General features: G+C 39.6%; 3 protein-coding genes across 7 annotated transcripts in view; all 3 read right to left on the bottom strand.

Annotated features, from left to right (window-relative positions):
- Positions 1-25795, bottom strand: part of LOC112663350 (olfactory receptor-like protein OLF2) — a 54720-nt gene extending 28925 nt beyond the window's left edge. Inside the window, exons 1-5 of one of the 5 annotated variants that reach the window (XR_007403589.1) lie at positions 17247-17415; positions 13914-14032; positions 12129-12282; positions 11877-11902; positions 3161-3270 (exon numbers count right to left, since the gene is read on the bottom strand). The gene's annotated coding sequence lies outside the window, so the exon portion shown is untranslated. Of the gene's footprint in view, positions 1-3160; positions 3271-11876; positions 11903-12128; positions 12283-13913; positions 14033-17246; positions 17416-25774 lie in introns of those variants that run through there. The other 4 variants (XR_007403588.1, XM_049096628.1, XM_049096623.1 and 1 more) reach the window with 4 other exon arrangements.
- On the bottom strand, positions 9404-10444 carry LOC112663652 (olfactory receptor 10AG1-like). Its single transcript, XM_025452724.3, has one exon. It carries the CDS (start codon positions 10379-10381, stop codon positions 9446-9448), a length of 936 nt encoding a protein of 311 aa, XP_025308509.3. The 5' UTR covers positions 10382-10444; the 3' UTR covers positions 9404-9445.
- Positions 20804-25907, bottom strand: LOC112663657 (olfactory receptor-like protein OLF1). Its single transcript, XM_025452728.2, is given in 3 exon segments — positions 20804-21150; positions 21153-21998; positions 25775-25907. Coding segments are annotated over 2 exon segments (942 nt in total). The 5' UTR covers positions 21961-21998; positions 25775-25907; the 3' UTR covers positions 20804-21016.
- Between the last annotated feature and the right edge of the window lie 550 nt (positions 25908-26457).

Below are 26457 nucleotides of genomic sequence, written 5' to 3'. Positions count from 1 at the left end.
TGCAAGGAGACTACTTTTGTTACTGTGACAGCCTATAGTATTCATTTTTTTTTAAAGATTTTATTTATTTATTCATGAGAGACACAAAGAGAGAGAAAGAGAGAGAGAGGCAGAGACACAGGCTGAGGGAGAAGCAGGCCTCATGCAGGTACCCCACTGCAGGACTGGATTCCTGCAGTGGGCTGAAGGCAGGCGCTAAACTGCTGAGCCACCCAGGGATCCCAAGCCTAAGGTATTCAGACCAGCTATCTTACTGAAAAGAAAATCATGAATAAAGCTATTTTAAATCTACACAAAAGCATCAAAGGATGAACAAGTAACTGTATATCTTTACTAGACTGAGTACGAAAGCAAGAAAATCTTCATCACCTCACTATGTATGAATAATAGATATTTAGAGCCAATGGGGACATGAATCTAGTTAAATTGCAGCAAATTCCAGACCAAGCTCAACTGACAATTTGATGGACTCAGCCCCTCAACCTAACAGTTACAAAGAGGATTCATTCATAATTTTGAAGGGAAATATTATCTACTTAAGTCTCTACTGTTTTTTTATGCAAAATTTTCTTACAAAAATTGTAGCAGCCCAAAGGGCTTGTCTGGTGAACTCTAAATATTTTAGCAAGAAACAGTTTCAAAGTATGCAAAATTGTTAGGAGGATAGACAAATATAGCATACTGTTATTCTTTTTGTATGAAACCCAAATAAGCTTAAAATCAAAGCTGAGAAGAACCTGAGAACAATGAAAACATTATAGTCTGACTTATGGAAATAGATGCAAAAATGCCCTTAATAAAATATTAGTAAATCAAATCCAATGTTACTTAAAGTAGATAATGTAACATGTCAAAGGACTTATTTCATTAATTCACGTGTACTCAATTGACTCTGTGCACACACACACACACACACACACATGAATGCACAGACATGTTTTCATAATTTCCCTCTGATATCTTTTCCTTTGTTTGGAGAACCGCCTTAGTATATCTCCTAATAAAGTAGATGCACTGGTGATAGATTCTAATACTATTCCTTAATCTAAGAACAGTAAGGATGTTTACAGCATGGGAATCAGCAAATGCTACAAAGGGACAAGAAGATGAATCATAATTCCTTGTGAGACCATTTGTAACTACTTAGCAGACTTTATCTTAAGGACGAAATATTAGTTACAGGAACTTATCGTTATGGTCGTATGGATGTTCAAAGGAAAGTTAGATTGAAATAAAAAATAAATTTTTATTAACTTATTTGAAAGAGAGTGCATGCACTTGCAGGGGGGAGAGGCAGAGGAAGAAGCTGGCTGCCCCCTGAGTAGAGAACCAAAGGTGAGGATCCATTCTAGGACCCCAGAATCATGACCTGAGCAGAAAGCAGACACTTAACCAACTGAGTGACCCAGGTACCCTTTAACAATGTTTTTCAATGCCAAAATGATACAGGAATGGCAGCAAAGCTGATGAGAGTGAAATATTTTTTTAAATATAAAAATATTTGTGAAGAAACTACTTGCAAATGATCAAATATCTGGCATATGATATCATTATAAGAGCTGTGCCTAGAGAAACAACCCTTTGTTTTAAAATATTAATGGATGATTCCTAGAACTTTCTTGCTACTTCCCCATTGCTACTTGGAGTATATTGAATTCTTGTAAAATACTACTAAAAGGTGTTTGTGTTCACAACTTTCTATATCCTCAGAAGTTCATATATCAGGTGAAGGTGTGTTAAATACATGCAAAGTGAAGAAAAGCATCCTTAAACACCTGAAGTGTTTGATCATAGAAAAATACCAGGACCTGCCTTCCTGAGAAACATTTCTTACCACAAAAGGATTTTCACACCAGCCGAAAATTACCTAAGAAGTACTATCCATCACCAAACTTTGTGAAATATTTATATTGTAGATATTTTCTCCTTTAGAATGGCATGCAGTCGTATACAATGAAACATTTATTTGCATCACATGCCAAATTTTCTAGGGAATGGGGTAAATAATCTAGGGCTTTTTACCTCAGAGGGCTACATTTCTCTCATCTTCCTGATTTTTGATTCTAAATTTGACCTCTCCAATCTGCCAAGAATGAGAGAAAATGGAAGTAAAAGAGCATATCTACATTCATCCCGTCATCCAGCATTGAGTCATCTGCTCATATTTAGCTAGAAGGGGGGCTGGAAAGTTGGTATTTCAAATCCTCAAATGTATAGTTAAATTGGTTATAAGATAGAAGATGGAGGTCACTATGTTCTAAGCCCATCTACAACATCTCCGACATCATTTTGCATGAATCTGTGTATTAGTTTCCTATTTCTGTTGTAATAAATTGCCACAAATAGATTGAGTCATAATAATACACATTTATTATCTCATGGCACCGTAGGTCATAGATCCTACATGGATCTCAGTGAACAAAAATCAAAGTGTGGGCTGTGCTGCACTTCCTTCTACAAGCTCTAGTGCAGATTCCATTTCCTTGCTCAATTAGATTATTGGCAGAGTTCAGTTCTCTGAGGTTGCAGAACAGAACACCCTGTCCCTTTGCTGGTTATCAGCCAAATGTCATTCTTAGCTTCTAGAGGTCACCAGAGAAAATAGGCCACATACCACTTTGTGACTTAAAGTCACTATGTTCAAACCTTTTATATATGCTCTAAAGATACATGTATATGTCATATACAATTCTTTGATAAAATAACCTTTTAAAAAGTAGTTTTTATAAAATATAATCACTACATTCTTATAGGTAGTTGTGTTTCTTAATTTTATAAATGTTTTCTTCAGAGGAACATTATATCCAAGTTGTTATTTTGTTAAAGAAAGAATGTATAAATAGCCTTGGGAAGAGGGAATCTTTTACATATAACAACCCTCATCCAAAATGAATTTAGACAAGAGTGTGTGCGTTTCCTTTCTCATTAAATACATATTGTCAATGACGGATTTATTGCCTAGGCTATTTTTTAAAAGAGTTTGAAGATTTTATTTATTTATTCATGAGAGACACAGAGAGAGAGGGAGAGATAAAGTGAGAGGGAGAAGCTGTCTCCCTGCAGGGAGCCTGATGCAGGACTCCATCCCAGGACCCCGGGATCATGCCCTGAGCCAAAGGCAGAAGCTCAACCACTGAGCCACCCAGGTTCCCTGACTCACCTATTTTGAAATAATGGAGAATCTAAATCCTCAGCAACTGGTACAAGCCATGTATTGCAGTCTGCATATACTGGGTGGCCAGAAGTCAGTAAATGATGCTATCTAGAAGACTGGTGCAATATAAAAATCAGAAAAAAAAAAAAAAAAGGAAAGCTGCATGAGAATAATTTCTTGTTCTCTCCTTCAAAAAATGTGTGCAGCCCTCACTAGCAATCATGGCTTAGTTAAAGTGTATGTTAGTTCGAATGCCCATTTTTCATAAACTATGTCAAAATTTCTTTTTATTATTTCATTATATTATATTATATTGTTATATTATATTATATTATATTATATTATATTATATTAATTATTATATTTGAGGGAGAATAACAGAGAGAGAGAGAGTGCAAGTAGGGGGAGGGGTAGAGAGAGAAGATGAAGCAGACTCCCTGCTGACCAGGGAGCACTACGAAAGGCTGGATTCTAGGACCCTAAGACCTTGGTCTGAGTCACCCTTAACTGACTGAGTTACCTAGTGGCCCCTCACAGTTTTTTTTTTAATCATCCTCAAGCACTGTAGCTAATAATGGATAGCATATATAATCAAGTGAATCCAGGGAGTAATTCCTAGAAGCTACTTCATTGTGAATTGACAAACTGGGAAGATGGGATAGAGATACAAAAAGAGAAAATACAAAAGTCTCAAGGAATTTTTAAAAGTATAAAAGAAATAATAATCCTACAAATGTCTGTTAATATTTTATTTGAATACTAAGGAATATTTAGTTTTGTTCCATAATTGTTGTTTAGAATACCAAAGAGTTGAGTAGCACATTTTTGAAAGACTAACCATTAAGAAAGTAAAAAGAAAATAATTCTAAGGTGTCTTTAAATAGATTTTCTTCCAAAGGTAATTAATATTGTGGAATGTCCATTTTTCTCAAAAAATAGCATCAAATTGTTTACCTCTATGAATATGAGTATAAAACAAAACACTAGTGATTTCACTAAGAATTATACTGAAATACAGCCAATACTTCCATTTTTGGTGCTTTAAACCATCCCAAATGCTTCTCCATGCTAGGTGGCTAGTGATCGATCTTTATAATGGTCCTGGAATTTCATAGAAAATAGTATGTTTTTACCATTTTATTAATTGTGAATTGTTAAAGACAAGACAACAGGCTCAAAATGGAGCCATTCTAAGTCCCACATCACCTAACCAAAACTTAGTTCCAGTTTTGGCTCTCCCAAGAATGGAATCTAAGACCACACAATCAGGAATTACCTGGTTAACATAAGCTAGGTAATATACCTGATTCCTCCCTGCCATGCCCTATAAGAAAAGTAACTTTGCAATAACCAATTCAATTTTTTTGTTCCTTGTTCCTGCTCCTTTCTTCCTATAAAACCCCTTGCCTTTGTAGCTCTTTAGAGCTCCTTTCTACTTGTTGGATTGGATGCTACCTTTTTCATGAAGTGCTGAAAAAAGCCAATAAGATCTTTAAGATTTACTTAGTTGGATTTCTGTTCTTAACAGAATATACTGAAAGAAAGTGCTTAATGAACTTCTCAAGATATTGGTAAAAAGATTTAAATCGAGTTATCTGAACTCCTAAGATAGCACTGTATCTGTGACATCATGATTCCTGCTTTACTAAATTTCAGAAACAGCAAACACCACCACTACTATCTTTATCATAATCATCATCTTTATCATCATTATCATCACCACCACCACAATCATCATCATCTTCATCATCATCATCATCACCATCATGGTCTTTATCATAGGCATACATAAATTTCTTATGTAAAACATTGAATGAGAAGGGTATAAACATGTTTAGTTCCAAGGATAAAATACAGAAATAAATGAATGTGGTACATTATGTTAGGTGGTAGAGGATGTAGTTGGCTTGATAAAGTAAAATATAACCAAATAAAGAACGGGAACTAACATTGTCATACAGGCATATGTACGATTATAGCTAAAACTGCAGAATGTCATAATTGTCAAAGAACTGTTAATAGATGTTCTCAGGGACAGATGAACTAATCATGTCTTCATGCCAGTGACTAATATGAGAACCTGGAACTGGGAGGATAGGCATTAGTGGTTCTGTTGACAGGGGCTCACTTTCCTTGAAAAAACCAGTTCAGACCATGGCTTTGCAGTACAACCTGAAATCTGGCATTGTGATGCCCCCAGATATGGTTTTCTTTTTTAAAATTCCCCTGGCTATTTGGGGTCTTTTCTGATTCCACACAAATCATAGAATAATTTGTTCTAACTCTCTGAAGAAAGTCCATGGTATTTTGATAGGGATTGCATTAAACGTGTAAATTGCCCTGGGTAACATTGACATTTTCACAATATTAATTCTGCCAATCCATGAGCATGGAATATTTTTCCATCTCTTTGTGTCTTCTTTAATTTCTTTCAGAAGTGTTCTATAGTTTTTAGGGTATAGATCCTTTACATCTTTGGTTAGGTTTATTCCTAGGTATCTTATGCTTTTGGGTGCAATTGTAAATGGGATTGACTCCTTAATTTTTCTTTCTTCAGTCTCATTGTTAGTGTATAGAACTGCCATTGACTTCTGGGCATTGATTTTGTATCCTGGCATGCTACCAAATTGCTGTATGAGTTCTAGCAATCTTGGGGTGGAGACTTTTGGGTTTTCTATGTAGAGTATCATGTCATCAGTGAAGAGGGAGAGTTTGACTTCTTCTTTGCCAATTTGAATGCCTTTAATGTCTTTTTGTTGTCTGATTGCTGAGGCTAGGACTTCCAGTACTATGTTGAATACCAGTGGTGAGAGTGGACATCCCTGTCTTGTTCCTGATCTTAGGGGAAAGGTTCCCAGTGCTTCCCCATTGAGAATGATATTTGCTGTGGGCTTTTCGTAGATGGCTTTTAAGATGTTGAGGAATGTTCCCTCTATCCCTACACTCTGAAGAGTTTTGATCAGAAATGGATGCTGTATTTTGTCAAATGCTTTCTCTGCATCTAATGAGAGGATCATATGGTTCTTGGTTTTTCTCTTGCTGATATGATGAATCACATTGATTGTTTTACGGGTGTTGAACCAGTCTTGTGTCCCGGGAATAAATCCTACTTGGTCATGGTGAATAATTTTCTTAATGTATTGTTGGATCCTATTGGCCAGTATCTTGCTGAGAATTTTTGCATCCATGTTCATCAGGGATATTGGTCTGTAATTCTCCTTTTTGGTGGGGTCTTTGTCTGGTTTTGGAATTAAGGTGATGCTGGCCTCATAGAACAAATTTGGAATTACTCCATCTCTTTCTATCTTTCCAAACAGCTTTAGGAGAATAGGTATGGTTTCTTCTTTAAACGTTTGATAAAATTCCCCTGGGAAGCCATCTGGCCCTGGACTCTTGTGTCTTGGGAGGTTTTTGATGACTGCATCAATTTCCTCCCTGGTTATTGGCCTGTTATCAATGGAACAGAATAGAGAACCCAGAAGTGGACCCTGAACTTTCTGGTCAACTAATATTCGATAAAGGAGGAAAGACTATCCATCGGAAGAAAGACAGTCTCTTCAATAAATGGTGCTGGGAAAATTGGACATCCACATGCAGAAGAATGAAACTAGACCACTCTCTTTCACCATACACAAAGATAAACTCAAAATGGATGAAAGATCTAAATGTGAGACAAGATTCCATCAAAATCCTAGAGAAGAACACAGGCAAAACCCTTTTTGAACTCGGCCACAGTAACTTCTTGCAAGATACATCCGCGAAGGCAAAAGAAACAAAAGCAAAAATGAACTATTGGGACTTCATCAAGATAAGAAGCTTTTGCACAGCAAAGGATACAGTCAACAAAACTAAAAGACAACCTACAGAATGGGAGATGATATTTGCAAATGACATATCAGATAAAGGGCTAGTTTCTAAGATCTATAAAGAACTTCTTAAACTCAACACCAAAGAAACAAACAATCCAATCATGAAATGGGCAAAAGACATGAAGAGAAATCTCACAGAGAAAGACATAGACATGGCCAACGTGCACATGAGAAATGCTCTGCATCACTTGCCATCAGGGAAATACAAATCAAAACCACAATGAGATATCACCTCACACCAATGAGAATGGGGAAAATTAACAAGGCAGGAAACAACAAATGTTGGAGAGGATGTGGAGAAAAGGGAACCCTCTTACACTGTTGGTGGGAATGGGAACTGGTGCAGCCACTCTGGAAAACTGTGTGGAGGTTCCTCAAAGAGTTAAAAATAGACCTGCCCTACGACCCAGCAATTGCACTGTTGGGGATTTACCCCAAAGATACAGATGCAATGAAACGCAGGGACACCTGCACCCCGATATTTATAGCAGCAATGGCCACAATAGCCAAGCTGTGGAAGGAGCCTCGGTGTCCATCGAAAGATGAGTGGATAAAGAAGATGTGGTTTAAGTATACAATGGAATATTACTCTGCTATTAGAAATGACAAATACCCACCATTTGCTTCAACGTGGATGGAACTGGAGGGTATTATGCTGAGTGAAGTAAGTCGGTCGGAGAAGGACAAACATTATATGTTCTCATTCATTTGGGGAATATAAATAATAGTGAAAGGGAATATAAGGGAAGGGAGAAGAAATGTGTGGGAAATATCAGAAAGGGAGACAGAACGTAAAGACTGCTAACTCTGGGAAATGAACTAGGGGTGGTAGAAGGGGAGGAGGGCGGGGGGTGGGAGTGATTGGGTGATGGGCACTGGGGGTTATTCTGTATGTTGGTAAATTGAACACCAATAAAAAAAACAGTTCAGAGGTTTAATAATTTCAGATTTAAAAAAAATATTTATTTATTCAAGACAGAGAGAGAGAGAGAGAGAGAGAGAGAGAGAGAGAGGTAGAAGGAGAAGCAGGCTCCAATCCGGGAGCCTGATGTGGGACTCAATTCTGGGTCTCTAGGATCATGCCCTGAGCTGAAGACGGCCCTAAACTGAGCCAGCCAGGCTGCCCTAATTTCAGACTCTTTAGAAAGGGTTAAAAGCATGAAAGTTTAGGCACCCATCTATGCGGACTTTGAGTAGTTCTGCAAAAAATTTCTAACACATTCCTTCACTTTCCAACTCATGGATATTTTATTTTCAAAATATGAATTGGTGGAGTAGCTGTTTGGAGTGCCATGAAAGAAGAGGTGAAGTAATTCAAAGCAAATTACTTTGGGACCAAAACAGTTAAGTTAAATACAGAAGGATGTTATTAGAAAAAGAGCTAAGTGAATGTAAGGTTTTCTTTTGGTGTTATGTTTAGTGTAATTCCACATGGCTGTGTAGTATGTTAAATAAGTGCACTTTCTTTCTTTTTTTCTAAAGATTTTATTTATTTATTCATGAGACACACACACACACACACACACACACACAGAGGCAGAGATATAGGCAGAGGGAGAAGCAAGCTTGATGCAGGAGTCTGATATAGGACTGGATCCTGGGACTCTACAATCACTCCCTGGGCCAATGGCAGGCGTAAACTGCTGAGCCACCCAGGCATCCCAGATAAATGCACTTTCAATGTTTATTGATGCTCTGAAATCTCTCGATTTTGCCAGATGTCTGAGGTGTGTCCTAGCAATATTCATTTACCCATTAATTTATTTAATCACTCATTCAAGAGAACTTTATGTATGTATGTATGTATGTATTTATAAAGATTTATTTACTTATTCATGAGAGACACACAGAGAGAGGCAGTGACATAGGCAGAGGGAAAAGCAGGCTCCTTGCAGGGAGCCTGATATGGGACTTGATACCAGATCCTGGGATCACATCCTGAGCCGAAGGCAGATGCTCAACTGCTAAGCCACCCAGGCATCTTAGAACATTTACTATTTAGCTGCTATTTTCAATCTCAGGGTATAGAATCAAGGAATGATAACAAATAGAAGTGTGAAGTTTTAGGAGATTATTTATGTAAATAATCTTATATATTTTTAGGATAATCAATCCAAAAATCTTAGCAGATTGAATTTTATTTAATATAAATTTTATTTATATTTGAATTTCATATGAAATGAATAGTACACATTACTATTTTATTCATGAGGGCGGTTTATTATTTAGGCTTGGAGCACTGAAGTCAGATTAATTGCCTGGTATGTATCCAAGCACAGTAAATTGTAGGTTGGCAACTAGAAGTATGTAGAAATACATCATAAACTGGAAGTGGCTACCTTCTTACAAGGGAATGTAGAGATTATAAATGTTCCTCTGATCAATGTGTGGCAAGCAGCTAAAGCATTTACAATTAAACTCATCACACTATTTTTTTAAGTAACAGTCTTCTGAGTGCTGCAATCACATCCTTGTTCCTAAGGCTGTATATCATAGGATTAAACATCGGGGTCACAATGGTATAGAAAAGAGAGAACATCTTGTCAGTTCCTGCAGAATGATTGGATTTGGGCCTTAAGTAGGTGATGGTAGCCGATCCAAAGAATAAAAGCACAACAATGAGATGGGAAGAACAGGTGGAGAAAGCCTTGGCCCGTCCTCTGGCTGTTGGCAACCTCAGAATGGTGGAAATGATTTTGCTGTAAGAGGCAAGTATTAACAGAAAAGGAACTGCAACAAACAACACAGCTAGTACATAGACTGCTATCTCATGCACAACAGTGTCCCCACAGGCTAGCTTGAGGATGGGAGGTATGTCACAGAAGAAGTGGTTGATTTGGTTAGAATTACAGAAATGTAGAGAGAAAATCTGCCATGTTTGTCCTATTTGGCCTGGGACTCCACCAATCCAGGACCCAACAGCCAGTTGGATGCACATCTTGTGGTTCATGATGAGAGGGTAGTGCAGAGGGTTACAAATGGCCACGTAGCGGTCATAGGCCATTACAGCCAGGAGGAAACATTCAGTGGCTCCCAGCATAAGGAAAAAGCACATTTGAGTGGCACAGCCCAACCAAGAAATGCTTCTGTCCTGAGTCCAAAGGTTCACCAGAATCCTGGGGAGGGTGACAGACACATAACAGATTTCCAAGGAGGAAAAATTTGCCAGGAAAAAATACATGGGCTTCTGGAGTGCAGCATCAAGTCTGGTTATTATTATTATGAGGCTATTTCCAATTAAGATAATAACATAAATGATGGAGAACACCCCAAATAGTAACCCTTGGAGGTTTGGAAGGTCAGAAAATCCCAAGAGTACAAATTGTGTTATTGTGGAACCATTGTCTTCTGCTCTCATCTCTTCAACGTCATCTGTGGGAATGATTGAATCAGAAGTCCAAGTTACTCTGATTTCTTTGGTTCTTGTCTTCTTGCACACATGGCATGCCTGCCAATTTTTCCCATCCTCTGTTAAAACAAATCTGTAATTGCCAGCACTCTAGAAGTGTGGTGAAGTGTAATTTTCATTATTATTAAATGTATTTGTAAGAAAAAAAGTCCCCATGGCCTTTTTTTTTCTGATATGAATTATATTGCTTTGCTTCTGAAGATAAGATATGTAATTATCATATCCCTATCCATTGTAACACTCAAGAGTACAAAATCTGAATTTATGTTCACTTGTGACAAGGATTCCATTCTTTCACCTCCTATGTTTTCTCCCCACCCCTCAACTCTGTTTTCCACTATTATCAATTCAAAATGAATCTCATTGCACAAGTAAATATTTTAAGCCACCTAAATTGGCATTAGGGCTGAATACAGTTCATTTTTAAAGTAGTGGGTTTTTTGGGGGTATTTCTAAATCTCTTTGAGCTTTGACATTCTGCATGCTTAGACTATTTTTCTGTAAAACAAAATTGATGAACCAAACACTAAATATCATGGGGTGTTATTTTATCTTTAAACTGTGTATTTCAGTGTAAGATCCCTGAAATCAGCATTTTTTTTTTTCAGATTTTGCAGAGTGGAGAAAAGGAAGTCAAATGCATTTTATTTCTCTTTCTAAATTTTTATTAATTAATTCATTTTTTAAGACTTTATTTATTTATTCATGAGAGACACAGAGAGAGAGGCAGAGACATAAGCAGAGTTCTGGAGAAGCAGCTACATGCAGGGAACCCTATGTGAGACTCTATCCTGGGACTCCAGGATCACACCCTGCTGAGATACCTAGGCATCCCACAAATCCATATTTTTAAGTTCAATAACATGATACTAACCTTCTACACCCAATCTACTCCAAAGTAACTTGGAAGCATTTTCTAAGTAGCAGCTTGAAAGAATATAGGTTAATTGCAAGCAGACTATTTGGCTTCCTGTCTATCTTAACTTTAATACGCCAAAGTCTTATGAGAGCTATGGAAAATCTCTCCTTGGCATCTCAGAAACAGAAACAGATTCTCTCTCTCCCTCTGCTGGCTCCCCTCAACCCTGCTCTTTCTATATATCTCTTAAAAAAGAAAAAGAAAAAGAAAAAAGAAAAAAGAAAAAAGAAAAAGAAAGAAAAGGAAATAAGATGAGGAACAATAAATTTTTCTGAGAGATCCAGGATTCCTTTCTTTGTGTGTGTGTATGTATGTGTGTGTCACACTTTTACATGTATGTATGTTTCTGTTGTACCTGAGAATAGAAAGTGGACAATGAAATTGTTCTTTAGACAGAGGTAAATATGGCATGTGGTACACATGAAGACACATTTGTGATTATTGCTAATTGTAAAGTGCTGCCTATGTCATATTTTAAATTAACAAAACAAAACAAGAAACACTTAAATTCATAGATATACTTACCCAGGGATGGAAGGAATAGAAGCTTTCTGTAAACCAACATCAAAATAAAATAATTAAAAAGTTATATTGTGAATACTAAGTTCAGATAGATTCTTTCAGCTTTGAAAAGAAAATACTTTTGGTCATTAAATTGTGGAGTTTATTTAATTGAGTGAGCGGGGAAAAGATCATTAAAAATCTCTTTTTTTTTTTTTCCTAAAAGGTTAGTTTTTCCCCCCCCTATATTCTTTAAATTAGAACCTCAAAGCCTACCTGAAATGAGCAGGTCTTTATTGGCCAAACAATAGGGAGCTGGTATTTTATTTTAGCAGATGCTTTTGGGACTTAAATCTCTGAAGCTATTACCCTTGGGCTTTGATGTTACACAAACATGTCGGTAATTATACTTCTGGTTCTGTGTAGCTCCCTGTGAATTCAGAAACAGGCAAAGACTGAGCTTTAATGTTTCACTGTCATCAAGTTAATCTATGCCAGAAAGAAAACTCCAAATTACTATTATTTTTTTAAAGATTTTATTTATTTAATATTTATTTTAAAGTTTTAATTTTTTATTCATGAGAGACACGTAGAGAGAGGCAGAGACACAGAAAGAAGGAGAAGCAGGCTCCCTGCAGGGAGCCCAATGGGGGACTCAGTCCCAGGACCCATTAACCATGTTATTTGTTTATTTTTCAGAGAGAGAGAAAGAGAGAGAGAGAAAGAGCACAGGCAGGGGGAACTGGAGAGGGAAAAGCAAGTCCCCTGCTGAGCAGAGAGGATCCAAGGACCCTAGGATCATGACCTGAGCCAAAGGCAAATGCTTAAACTACAAAGCCACCCAAGTGCTCCCAAAATTATTGTTATTTATTTTTATTGGTGTTCAATTTGCCAACATATATAATAACACCTAGTCCTCTTCCCATCAAGTGCCCCCCTCAGTGCTTGTCACCCAGTCACCCCCACCCCCCACCCACCTCCCTTTCCACCACCCCTTGTTCATTTCCCAGAGTTAGGAGTCTTTCATGTTCTGTATTCTTCAGCTTCTCTGAATTTATATCATTCTCCTCTAGTCAAAGAGAAAAATCTAATGAAAATGAAGTTGACCCCCCCCCTAATCATTTCTAGCTCCTTTTGATTGTTCATTTTGTTTCTTCTGCATTTGAAACATTCTCTTTCATAATCAGTTTACGTATGTTACTACAATTTCAAGGTATTTTCTTTTTTTATTGAAGTGTCATTGATTGGTGTAAAATTCACCCTTTCAGAGTATATAGTTTTTTGGTTTTTAACATATTTTCAAGATTGTTAAACCATCACTATAGTCTAATCCTGGAACTGTGAGAAACCCATTCCTGTTAGGTGCCACACTCCTTGCCCCCTTCCAGCTCCCAGGGACCAATAACCAACTTTCTAATCTGCACACTGTGGGACCCAGGAAATTTAACAAAAATCCCCTACGCCTGGACAAGCAGAGCAGGACTAACTCCATTTTGTGCTACACCTGCCACCTCCTGTATGACCCCCACATAACCTGCTTATTGCTTAAGGCGCTGCCCCACCCTAGTCAAGCCGCTGGGCCCACCCTAATCAGAAATCAGCTCATAACAAAGTAACCCTGCTTTGTGCCCGACAAAACTGCGCACCAATTCTGACCAAAGTAATAGGCCAGCTCAAATGGATACTATAGGGTAAGATGTAATTCAATTGGCCACCTGCGTGTGGATCGACATGACTGTGCAACTTTCTGCATATCCCATGGGCCACTGGCCCCTATAAAGCTGCTACGCCTCTTAGTCTCAGGGTCCAAGTCCCTGCTCCGCTGTGTGGGGTGCACTTGGACCCAAGCCCGAGCTTGTAAATAAACCCTCGTGTGTTTGCATCAGTGTCGGGTCCTCGGTGGTTTCTCGGATTTGTGATCTTGGGCACAACATTTGGGGGCTCATCCGGGATCCGAGAACCCCCAGGACCCCATCCAGAAGGTTTCACGCATGGTGAGTGCACTCAACTTTTTCCACCTTTTGTGCGCATATTTTCTGAGAGCTTTAAACTGTACTGTACCTGTAGGAATTCCGATCTGTATTGGGTCAACATTGGCTTAGGCAGACGCGCTGGCAGGCTGTCGACCGGGGGTCTTGAGGAGACGTCCCTTGCCCCCGCCTGGAGGATGGGGTCCTCATCTGTAAGGAGGACGGAGGTCCTCATTTATAGGAGGACGGGGGTCCTCGTCTGTAAGGGGGACAGAGGTCCTCATCTGTATGGAGGACGGGGTCCTCATCTGTAAAGAGGACGGAGGTCCTCATCTGTAGGAGGACGGGGGTCCTCATCTGTGAGGAGGACAGGGGACCTCATCTGTGAGGAGGGCCAGCTGCCAGCCCTTCGGGTTACTTTCTGTTTTGTCTCTGCGATTGCATAGGAACGTTGGTCTGTGTTATTATGTCCTTGTTAACTTTTTTTGCATTTGTCTGTGTTGTTGGGTCCTTGTTAATTGTCTTTACTGTCTGTGTCTTGGTGTGGATTGGGGACATAATGGGGGAGACAGAAACCACTCCCCTGTCTCTTATGCTCTCCCACTTCTTGGATGTTAGGGAAAGAGCTCGTATTCTGAGCATAGACATACAGAGAGAGAGATTCCAAATTTATTGCATATCAGAATGGCCAACCTTTGACGTGGGATGGCCCCGAGAAGGAACTTCCCACCTACCTATTATCTTACAGGTTAAGGCCGTGATCTTCAGGGACAAACCAGACGGCCACCCTGACCAGGTGCCCAACATCCTGGCCTGGCAGGACATGACCGAAAAATTCCCTTCCTTGGCTAAAACCCTTTTTACACCCCTCAAAGTGCACAACTCAGCTGAAGGTAAGGAGAGACCCCAGGTCCACCGCCAGACTCTAGGGGCAGGTCTCCAGGCTGCCGCGCGCAAGCCTACCAATCTGGCCAAGGTCTATGATGTGAGGCAGGGTAAGGATGAGAGTCCAGCAGCCTTCTTAGAGAGAGTTTTAGAGGCTTTTAGGCAGTACACCCCTATGAACCCAGAGGCCCCGGAAACAAAGGCCGCAATTATCATGGCTTTTGTTAACCAGGCTGCTCCGGACATTAAAAAGAAATTGCAAAGAGTAGAGAGACTGAGAGAGAAGAGCTTGCAGGACTTAGCGATAGTAGCAGAATGAGTCTACAATAATAAGATTCGGAAGAACAACAAACCAAACTAAGTGACCGGCAGACCTGAAACCTGGCCAAGATCCTGCTGGCCACAACCATGAATGACCCGCAGGAAAGACGGAGGCACCTCAAGAAACTGGCTTCAGGGACAGGTAAGGAGGATGGCCCTGGTCCCCATCGGGAGCGCCCTAAGCTGAACAAAAACCAATGTGCTTATTGCAAAGAAGAGGGCCACTGGGTAAAAAGCTGCCCTAACAAAAGATCTAAGGCCCCTGCCAAGATCTTGGAAATGGAGGACCTAGACAATTAGGGGAGTCAGTGTTGGGCACCCTTCCCCAAGCCAAGGATAACTCTTAAAGTGGAGGGGCAACCTATTGAATTCCTAGTGGACACTGGGACACAACATTCAGTTTTATTACAACCCCAAAGGAAATTGGCAAACAAGACTTCATGGGTGCAAGGGGCCATAGGCACGAAACAATACTCATGGACTACCCGAAGAACTGTGGATCTCGGCACGGGCTGGGTATCCCACTCCTTCATGGTCATCCCTGAGTGTCCCTACCCATTGTTAGGTCGGGATTTTCTCACCAAGATGGGGGCACAAATTTGCTTCCACCCCAAAGGGGCAAAAGTCCTAAACAAGAAGGGGCACCTGATTCAGGTGCTTGTCCTGAGTTTAGAAGATGAATATCATCTCCACCAAATGCCCTCAGCCCCAATGACTGACATTGACCGTTGGCTGTGGGAATTTCCCCAAGCGTGGGCAGAAACTGGGGGAATCGGGCTGGCCCAGCATAGACCGACCATATACATAGAACTAAAGCTGGGGGCAGACCCTGTCAGGGTACGCCAATACCCCATGCCTCTAGTAGCACGAAAGGGAATCACACCCCACATACAGCGACTACTGGACTCGGGCATATTAAGGCCCTGCCAATCAGCATGGAACACTCCCTTGCTTCCGGTTCAGAAACCGCACTCTAACGATTACAGGCCAGTCCAAGACTTGAGGGAAGTCAACCGAAGAGTAGAGGATATGCACCCTACGGTCCCAAACCCATACACCTTCCTCTCCACCCTGCCTCCAGACAAAACTTGGTATACGGTATTAGATTTAAAAGATGCCTTTTTCAGCCTACCTTTAGCGCCCAAGAGCCAAGACCTCTTCGCCTTTGAATGGACGGACCCTGAGAAAGGCATCAATGGTCAGCTCACCTGGACTCGACTACCACAAGGATTCAAAAATTCACTGACCATCTTCAATGAGGCCTTACACGAAGACTTGGGTGAGTTGCATTCCAAGCACCTTCATTTGACTTTATTACAATATGTAGATGATATCCTGTTGGCGGCAGAGGACCAGGACACATGCTTGCGAGGTACCAGGGACTTGCTCCAGACCATAGCGGCCCTAGGATACTGCGCCTCAGCTAAAAAAGCCCAGATCTACAGAGCAGAGGTGAGCTACCTTGGGTACAATTAAAGGATAGACAAAGATGCTTGACGGATGCACGGAAGGAAACTGTCTTAAGAATCCCACAGCCGCAAACTGTCCACCAGGTACGTGAATTCCTGGGGTCAGCAGGGTTCTGTCGCTTATGGATTCCCGATTTTGCTGAGATGGCCAGACCCCTCTATTAGGCCACCAGGCACCAGCAAAATTTTGAATGGACAGAGGCCACGAACAGAGCCTTTAATGACCTTTAAACAGGCCTTACTGTCTGCCCCGGCTCTTGGGTTGTCCGATCTAGCCAAGCCTTCTACCTGTATGTGGATGAGAAAGACGGGGTGGCAAAAGGGGTCCTTGTCCAGTACTTAGGTCCCTGGAAGAGACACAGCCTATCTCTCCAAAAAAGCTGGACACGGTGGCTGCTGGATGGTCCCCATGCTTAAAAATTATTGCTGTGGTGGTCACTATGGTCAAGGATGCAGACAAACTGGCCATGGGGCAAGAACTGCATGTTACCACCCCACATGCTATTGAAGGGGTACTCAAACAGTCCCCAGACCGCTGGATCAGCAATGCCCATCTGACCCATTATCAGAGCCTGCTGCTAAACCCCACCAGAATTTTATTTAAGCCACCAACAACCCTGAATCCCACAACGCTACTCCCTAACCCAGACTGGGTCCCCCCCTCTGCATGACTGTCAAGAAATTTTTGCACAGGTGCACGGCATCAGAGCTGATCTCCAGGACCAGCCACTGCCGAATGCGGACGTCACCTGGTACACGGACGGCAGCAGTTTTGTGCGAGAAGGAGTCAGATGTGCGGGGGCAGCCGTAACCACGGAAACGGAGACCATCTGGGCGGAGCCACTGGCAGCCAGAACGTCAGCTCAATGGGCAGAACTGATGGCACTGGCCAAGGCGCTGACCATGGGGGAAGGTAAACGAGTAAACATCTACAGTGACAGCAGGTACACCTTTGCCACCGCTCACATCCACGGAGCCCTTTACAGGAAGAGAGAGCTCCTGACAGCAGACGGAAAGACTGTTAAAAACAAAACAAAGATTCTTGAACTCCTGAGGGCCCTCTGGCTGCCCAAGGCCCTAGCCATCATCCACTGTCCGGGGCACCAAAAGGCAGACACGCCAGTAGCCAGGGGAAACCAGCTAGCTGATTTAAAAGCAAAGGAGGAGGCCCTTATGGTGACCCAGGTCTTAGCAACCTGCTCATGAAGGAGCATATCTTCTCCCACCCCCCACCACACATCATCCACCATTTCATTGACATTAGGACTCCATCACCTTTTCTATACTTAGTGTATCCTTTACTGAATTATGTTCCCTTTGTTCATAAAATATATATATATATATATATAAATATATAAAATATACTACATTTGAGATTTCAGGAATAAGACCAATGTTTATATTTATATTCTCTAAGCTCCCCAGTACATGATTTGCAAAAGTAACTGCTTTCTAAATATTCATTGCTGAATCTTCTTAGCTATTTAAAATGAAAGGTGATATGCGAAGAATAATAATACAATGTATTTGGGGATTTATCTATTAATAGAATTCATATGTGCAAAAATAATGCATTTAAAGAAGTTCATCTAGATGCAGATAATTCTAAAAAAGCAGAGAAAAAGAGGTAGCCCCTGTCTTATTATTACTAATGGTCCACTAATGAACAATTTGCTCATTATCCTCATAATTTTAGGGGCTGTTGGTCTTTGTTTAATAATAAAAAAATAATTTTTACATCAGGGAACACAAAGTGGTTCTCTTGAACTAATACCAAGACTGCATCTGGTCACTGACCTCATGCTACTTAGTCAACAGGAAACAAGGGTTTCTCTACCAGTTGAGGGTGGTTGTTCCTGAATATAAGGGGAACAGGTGATCTTTACTATAGAGATAGGGTAATGAGGTGTGTTTCTGGAACGTAAGAGAGCCTCTGGGGGCACCTCTGAGAACTCACATGTCCAATATTAAAAAGTGAATGGAAAACTGTAACAGACCCAGATAAAAAGAACTAGAAGTGATACCTATATTGAGGGATCAAGCTTTGGGCCACTTCACAAGACAAGGAAACAAGACAACTGGGATGCTAATTGAAATTAAAGGGGTTATGGTAGAGGCTGTGGAAAAAAGGAAATGCTATGGTACCAGCTATGATCATGTGTCCCATGGGGAAAACAAGACTGTAGGAGTTACAATGTTGTTTTTCCTTTGTTGTGATATAAATATATTGACTGGTATTTCTGTCTCTCCTATTTCCTCTGATTCCTAACATAAGATACATTGAGAAGGCTTAAACTTTTACTTCAAGGTTTTTGCATGTTATGGGATATGAAAGCTGTGTGACAGCCTCAAAGACCCTGGACCACCGCATAAGGATAAATTGGCATATGAAACTTTGTGTCACTCCTTTTCTTTCCATTGCATGTATGCATCTGTTAAAAATAAGCATACTTTTGCTGTTGTCTTATTTGAAAGTGGATTGTGAGTAAAAGACATGCCTCTGAATGGCATGTTGAAAAGGGGGTGGATTATTTGGGATCCTGCTGCCAAGGTGGTTGTGGCTGGGAGCTGCATTTCCCAAATCTTCTCAGCCAGGTTTCAAGATAGCATTATTAAAAAGAGAAATTTGCATGAGGTTTGGGCATAAATAGCCTCTTTCCTTAATGTTTATAGTGGTTCTGCTTTTATTACCAAAGTTATGAATTAAGCAGCTTCAATAATACGGGGACCACAGAGGCTTCAGCACAGACCAAAGAAGAGGGCATAGCTAAGTGGGTGGCCCCAGGAAATTCTGACTATGATAGGGCTAAAAAATAAATTTGGGCTTTGCTGGCTACCACAGAGTCTTGAGAATTTGATAGGTGCCTGTACCCCCGGAGGAAATATAGGATTCTCCCTGGGGGAAAAGCAGTGTGGACCATCATGAAAACTCACCAAATAACAACAGCCCTGCAGACCTCGAAAAAAATACCAATACCCCTTAATTTCAGGTATTTCTTCACTTGGAAATGGCTATTTTTTTTTTTTAGTGGTGTAATATTTGGTGCCATAATTATTCAGCATCAAAAGGCAGTGCTGTCGCAAAACTAAGGGTTTCATAGGCAGCTGGGTATGTAATATTGCACCATATACACTCCTCCTAATAGACGCTTATGGAATTTCAGAACTTAGCAAACATGAAAAGCTATAGATAATTACTCATCTGATATTGCTTTGCGTGATTCTCTATAATCTCAGACAAGTAATCTTGGCTAAGTAAAAATAAAAATATTAGAGTACTTTGGTGAGTGTGCAGCTGTGAGTGACTTACCACATGAAACAATCAAAATGCTCAGGAGAAACACTATTGGTCAGAAATCCAAAGAGAAGATTCCTAGGGAATTTAAAACTGACAGTGATTCAGGCTGTGTCTTTTGGGGATTTTTGCAACAAAGAGTACCTGGCTTTAAACATACTTTGTAAACATTGATATTTCCAGGTCAAAGATTATAAATATTTATTATCATAGAGAAGAAATAATATAATAATAAAAATAAAGCACAGTAGACATTTTTAATTATGAAAATACACTTTGCAGATTCATGCCTCTCATTTCAGTCTTCGAAGTTCCACCAGGTCATGTGGGTTGATCTCTGCTTGAGGATACAGGTGATATATCGCAGGGCTGATTCTGTTTCTGAGATGCCAGAGAAAGATGTTTCATCCCTCTAGTAAAACTTTGGTTTATAAAAGAAAGAAGACAGGAAGGCAAATGGCCTTCCTTGAAATTAATCTATATTCTTCAAGGCGCTACTTAGACAAAATTTCCAAATTACTTAGGAGTAGATTGGGTAGAGAAGGTTAGCATCATATTACTGAACTGAAGTTAAGAAAATAGATTTATTTTGTATTATTGCTTCGATAACATACTTGCCTCTCATTATCTCATTGTAAATATACATTTTAATTAAGGTGAGCTATTATACAAATATATATATAAACATCTATCAAGGGCTGAAAATGGTGCAGGTACTGTTTACAGCATCTGCTCAGTTAACCATCCAACAGCCAATGATATGTGTACCATATTCTCCTCATTTTACAAGAAGTTAACTGAAGCATGAAAAATGAAGTAACTTGTTCAAAAAGTCACTCATTAGCTGAGTATGCAGCTGGCATATGAACCAAGAGAATCTAGCCTCCTTCATCATCCATTAATCTACCATGTGAATATTGTTGTATATTGTTGTATATTACACATGAACAAATACATGCATTCTTTACTATATCCCTTAAAACAACAGGATAAAGCACATTTTAGCATTAACTTCAAGCAAATAATCTTTCAATAGTAGTCTTATTATTTAGCAGCAATTTTGAAACTTTTAAATGCTTTATTGCCTCATTTTACAACTTGAGTTTCGGCTGTATGAAAAACGAGTGTTTGATAACATCCATTGTGTATCTGCTGGTAGTCATGTCACAGATTCCATTTAGAGTTTGTAACTGGGGATTTAGATGAATCCCAGAACCTTATAGCTCATGAGGAATCCACTTTTAACCTTACAGCTCTCTTAGCGGCATCTTTTACATCTTTATTTCTCAAACTATAAATCAACGGATTCAGCACTGGGATAATAATGGTGTAGAACACGGAGATAATTTTATCAGTGTTGGAGTATACAGATAGGTGGGCCGTGAGTAAATGAAGAGAAGAGTCCCCTGATAGATGGCCACAGAAGTCAGGTGAGAGGCACACGTGGAGAAGGTTTTCTTTCTGCCACTGGAAGAGCGGATCCTCAAGACTGAGCGCAGAATGAAATAGTAGGAGATGACAATGACGATGAAGCAGAAAATTTCCACTGAGCTGCCATATGTGGAGAGAAGCCACTCATTAACTGAGGTGTCTGTGCAGGATAGCTTAAGCAGGGGAGGGAGGTCGCAGAAAAAATGATTAATGACATTTTTATCGCAGTATTTCAGAATAAAGGCAAAGGACGTGTGAACCAGGGAACTCATGTTACCTCCAATGTAGGACAAGACAATCAACCATACACAGATGCCCCGAGACATCACAACTGTATACAGTAAAGGATTACAGATGGCAACATAGCGATTGTATGCCATGGCAGCCAGGATAAAGGATTCTGTATCAGCAAAAGCACAGGAAAAATAAAACTGTAGGGCACAGCCATAAAGGGAGATAGATTTATTTTCTGAGAGGAAATTGACCAACATCTTGGGAACAATGGCTGAGGAGAAACAAAGGTCTGCAAAGGAGAGGTTGCTAAGGAAAAAATACATAGGGGTTTGAAGGTGAGGGTCGGTCCTGATTAACATCATCAATCCAATATTCCCTGTTAAAATTATACCATACAATGTCAGAAACACGAGGAATAGGACAATCTGCAGTTCAGGGCGGGTCGGAAACCCTAAAAGAATAAACTCAGTCACCAAGGTGTAGTTTCCATCCATCAATTCCATATTCTGTGTTGTTTTCTTTCTATGAGAATTCAAACATCCTAAAATGGTTTATTGAAGGAAAGAGGAAAACAGATATAATTACACGGTATTTTATTGTTAGTGAACAAGCAAACAAGTAAGCAAATAAAGACTCCAAGCCCAAACTCCCTTTCAAATATAAACCTGAGAGATGTATTTCAGAATTTAGTAGCTATCAGGTCCCATGGCTGATGGTTTTATCTTACTTGTTTGAATGACTCTGTCTTCCATTGGAGAGTTGGATTCTACATGTAGGGATCTGAATTTGCTTACTTTTTTGTACCTAAATATTTCACAATAGCTGGTTCAGAGGATTAAAGAATTGATGGATCAATGGATGTACTGACGATGATATAAAGAGAAGAAGAATACAGCTATTATTAAACAGAAATTGACTTTAGAGTCTGCCTTAGAATGATGGCTAGAGATGAGTTTGCTCTTTCTGTCCAGATTCAATAGACAGTGGTATGCTGTACTCTTGGCAGAGCAGATGATGTGGTATAATGAAACATTCTGGTTATTTTTTAATGTAAAGTATGGAGGCCAAGAAAATTAAGGCCATTCCACTTTAAGTTCAGCGTTAGCACAAGTACAGCCATCCAAGTCCCCTGTGAATAAGAGCTGAGATTTTCATTACTTCAGTTACAGGAAGAAACAAAACAAAACAAAACAAACAAAAAAACAAAACAGCTTACAGCTTAATGTCCTAGAAAGCCCCATATTAGAATGAGAACAGAGCTGAATCCCCTTGAAAGCCCCATATCAGAATGTAAACAGAACTTGAGAAATTCCTCCACCCCTTCTGGAGGTCCCCTAGACCAGTCCATAAAACTAAGCTGAAACCCACATTTTTCCAGAAGTGGAAAAAAATCAAACCCAAGCTTGAAGTGCAAAAACTTTTCTCCTAATCTTAAAAGATATGCTTGGAAATATTTAAAGCATACAAGTAAAGTATTCAATGAGCTGTGTTAATATTGCCAGCAAGGGAACAAAATGTTTTTGGTTGTTCTCTCATTTATGTAAAGCATATCCTGTCAGTGATTGTGATGCGAACTTCATTTGTTTATGCCAGCTAACCATTCAAACACCCTGTGGGGCAGGCACAGAGAAACCTACATTGTAGTCCAACATCTCATTCACACTCTGAGGCAATAACATGACAGCATATTAATTCCTCTGGTTCCCCTAAAGCTAAGACTGCGCTGTTCTCACTTACTTCCCAACTCCAAGACTCCCTAGTCTGAGGTTGTCCTTCAAAATAGAAGGGGATTAGACTTAGTCTTCTTACAACAAAGGGGGGGGCAGGGTTATGTGCTGCCTTAAACGTAGGATGTTGCTTCTTCCCTGGGATGTAAACGGGAGCAAGAACAGCAACAAGGTTGGTTCAAATCCTGGTTTAATCATTCCCTCTGGCTCACTCTGAGAGCAACCTGGACCCATGATTGGGCCCTTCCTTAGGTTCCTCTGAGAGAGGGAAATGTGGAGGCCGAGAAAATTAAGGCCATTCCACTTTAAGTTCAGAGTTAGCACAAGTACAGCCATCCCAGAGCTGAAATTTACATTACTTCAGTTACAGGAAAAAAACAAAACAAAAAACAAAAACAAAAACAAAACAAAACAAAACAAAAACAGCTTACAGCTTAACTCCTAGAAAGCCCCATATTAGCATGAGAACAGAGCCCAAACCAGTGGCAGAAAGCCCCATATTAGAATGAGAACAGAGCTCAATCCCCTTGAAAGCCCCATATCAGAATGTACTACAGTGGGACAGTGGTTCATTTATTCTTTTGTCTGTTTCAAAGTCATCAAGATATTTGAAAAAGATAGGATTTTACTTTAGAGTTATTAAGAATTTGGTTAAAATCTTACCTTGGCCACATGTGAGCCATGTGACCTAGTGCAATTTAATATACACATCTTCATCTGTACTGTAAAAATGACAAGTATCTCATACGGTTGCTGCATGGGTTAGAAAAATTTATCTGATTGTCTCTCTCTCTCTCCATCCATCCATCCATCTAGGTATCTATGCTTCTGTGTGGTCACACTTTACAGAGACTGACACATGAGAGGTAAACAGCAAATATTAATTTCAATTGCTCTCTTCCTTCCTTAGCTTACGAGCAGCGCTAGGTGGCAAGGCTGTATAAGTAACGGCTATCGTTTATATAATGGTTACTACATGCAATGCAATATTCTAAGCACATTTTATATAATTTGTCACACACACACACACACGGGCAGACACACACACACACACACACACACACACACTATAACAAAATTACAATGCAGTTACCCTCTCTGTGCTCTTTCTATTACGGATGAGGAAACTAACACACAGAGTTTGAGAGGTAAGATGTGAAAGAAATAAGATTGAAACCCAAGCTCCTGACCTCAAAACCTTGTGATACACTGGGTCTCTTAAAGCTGCATTCCTATGATTAATTTCACATTTTAGATATGAACTTTGAGAGCAATATGCCATGTCATTCAACTACTCATTGATAGATGCAATTTAAGTCCAGGTGTGTATCCTAGAACTAAGCTCATGAGAGCTACCATGAAAGTTGTTGGAATATTAAGAAGGGGTGGCCAAGGTGAGACAGTCTGAGGTGTAGACAGGTGCTGAAAGGTGGAAAAAATACTTAAATGTTTACAGAAAAGCAGGGTATGTGTCCGTGAGAATTTCTGATTGGTCACCTTTTCCATTTAGAGAGATGAGAGAGGCATGATGGTCAAGGTAGAAGACAGAGTCTTAGAATTTTAGATTCTTGCTTCAAAAAGTAATGAACAAAATGATTAAATCAAAATAATATAATTCAATTTTTGGTGGCAATGCAAACTGGAAAATAGTATGGAGATTCCTCAAAAAGTTAAAGATAGTACTCCCCTACAATTCAACAGTTGCTATAACAGCTATTTACCCAAAGGATACAAAAACACAGATTTGAAAGAGTACATGCACCCTGATGTGTATAGCAGCATTATCCCTAATAGCCGAACTTGGGAGAGCGCTCAGATGTCTATTGACTGATGACTGATGAATGGATAAAGAAGACATATATACACATGTGCATGATGGAGTACTAGCCATCCAAAAGAATGCAATCTTGCCATTTGCAAAGGCATGTGTAGAGCTAGAGGGTATTATGTTAAGTGAAATAAGTTGTTCAGAGAAAAACAAATATGTAGAATTTAAGAAACAAAACAGATGAACATGTGGGAAGGGGGGAAAGAGAAAAAGAGAGAGGAAATAAAGAGTAAGAGACTCTTAACTACAGAGAACAAATTAAGGATTACTGGAGGGGGAAGTTTGTGGAAGGATGGGTTAAATAGGAAATGGGTCTTATGGAGGGCACTTGTTTTGATGAGCACGGGGTATTGTACGTAAGTGATGAATCATGAATTCTACTCATGAAACCAGGGTTGCACTGTATGTTAACTAACTAAAATTTAATGAAAAATTTGAATGACTCTATAATTCATTACATTCTTCCGAAAGCTATAACAAAACAATCTTAATATAGAAAACAAATTAATTCTATCAGGTAGCCAGTCATGCTGCAGTTTTCTTTGTAAGGAAAAAAAGCATATTTAAAACAGAAATTTTTTAGACCCTTGTAGAAGCTATGTAAAAAAGAATGACCCAAGATAGATTACATGGGTGCAATACTAACTGATGAGTGTGGTTTCTGAACCATTTAGACACAATTCAGTGGTTCTTGCTCTCAAATCCACAAAAGCCTGTTTTTGTACCATGAAAGCCAATCTAGTAACCACAGAAGCCACTTACCAAGGAAGGAGTTGTTTTCCAATTACCCACATGAATAATTTCACCAGCAGAACCACAAGCCTTTACATGCATTCTCATGTCTTTGGGGACCAAATAAATGAAGGATTCCAAACATGCTCATTTCCAAGGGGCACCTAGAGAACAATTAACAGGTTATTGCTATTACGAATTATTTTTCTAAAAAAAGAATTGGCAATTATAATAGAAATTCTGGTAGTGTAAATCTGAATAGGCAGTTTCCATTATAGTAATGTTGTGGTTGTTTGTAATGACACCTGGAATCCTGCAGGATCCCCTTTTTGGTGGAGATTCTTTGGAATAGTTCAAATACTTGAAATTTTGATTTAATCACCATTTAAGTTTTTTCAAAAACCCCATGGAGAAAACAAACAAACAAACAAACAAAAAAACAAAAACAAAAACAAAAACCCCATGGAAGGTCAAAAATCGTTACTTATTTTTATTATCAGATCTGGAAAATTGATAATTCATTCTCATGTCCTCAAAAGCTGAGCACAGGGGAGGTTTACTGTAGAAGCTGATACTGGCATATGCTTTCTGAGAAGATGGAAGGATTTACAGATGAGTATATTTTGCCAGAAAGCATAAATGGCAGAACCATTCCAGTTAGTAAGGACAAGCTCTCTTCAGCTAATTAGTCTTATATATACAGTATCTGACAG

The sequence above is a fragment of the Canis lupus genome, chromosome 18 (genome assembly GCF_003254725.2).
Source record: "Canis lupus dingo isolate Sandy chromosome 18, ASM325472v2, whole genome shotgun sequence".
Classification (NCBI taxonomy): Eukaryota; Metazoa; Chordata; class Mammalia; order Carnivora; family Canidae; genus Canis; species Canis lupus.
Note: the sequence above shows the minus strand (reverse complement) of the source record. Positions and strands in the feature narration are given on the sequence as shown.

Excerpts from the sequence above, each read along its gene's own strand:
- LOC112663652 (XM_025452724.3), bottom strand. The coding sequence starts at position 10,381 with ATGAGAGCAGAAGACAATGGTTCCACAATAACACAATTTGTACTCTTG.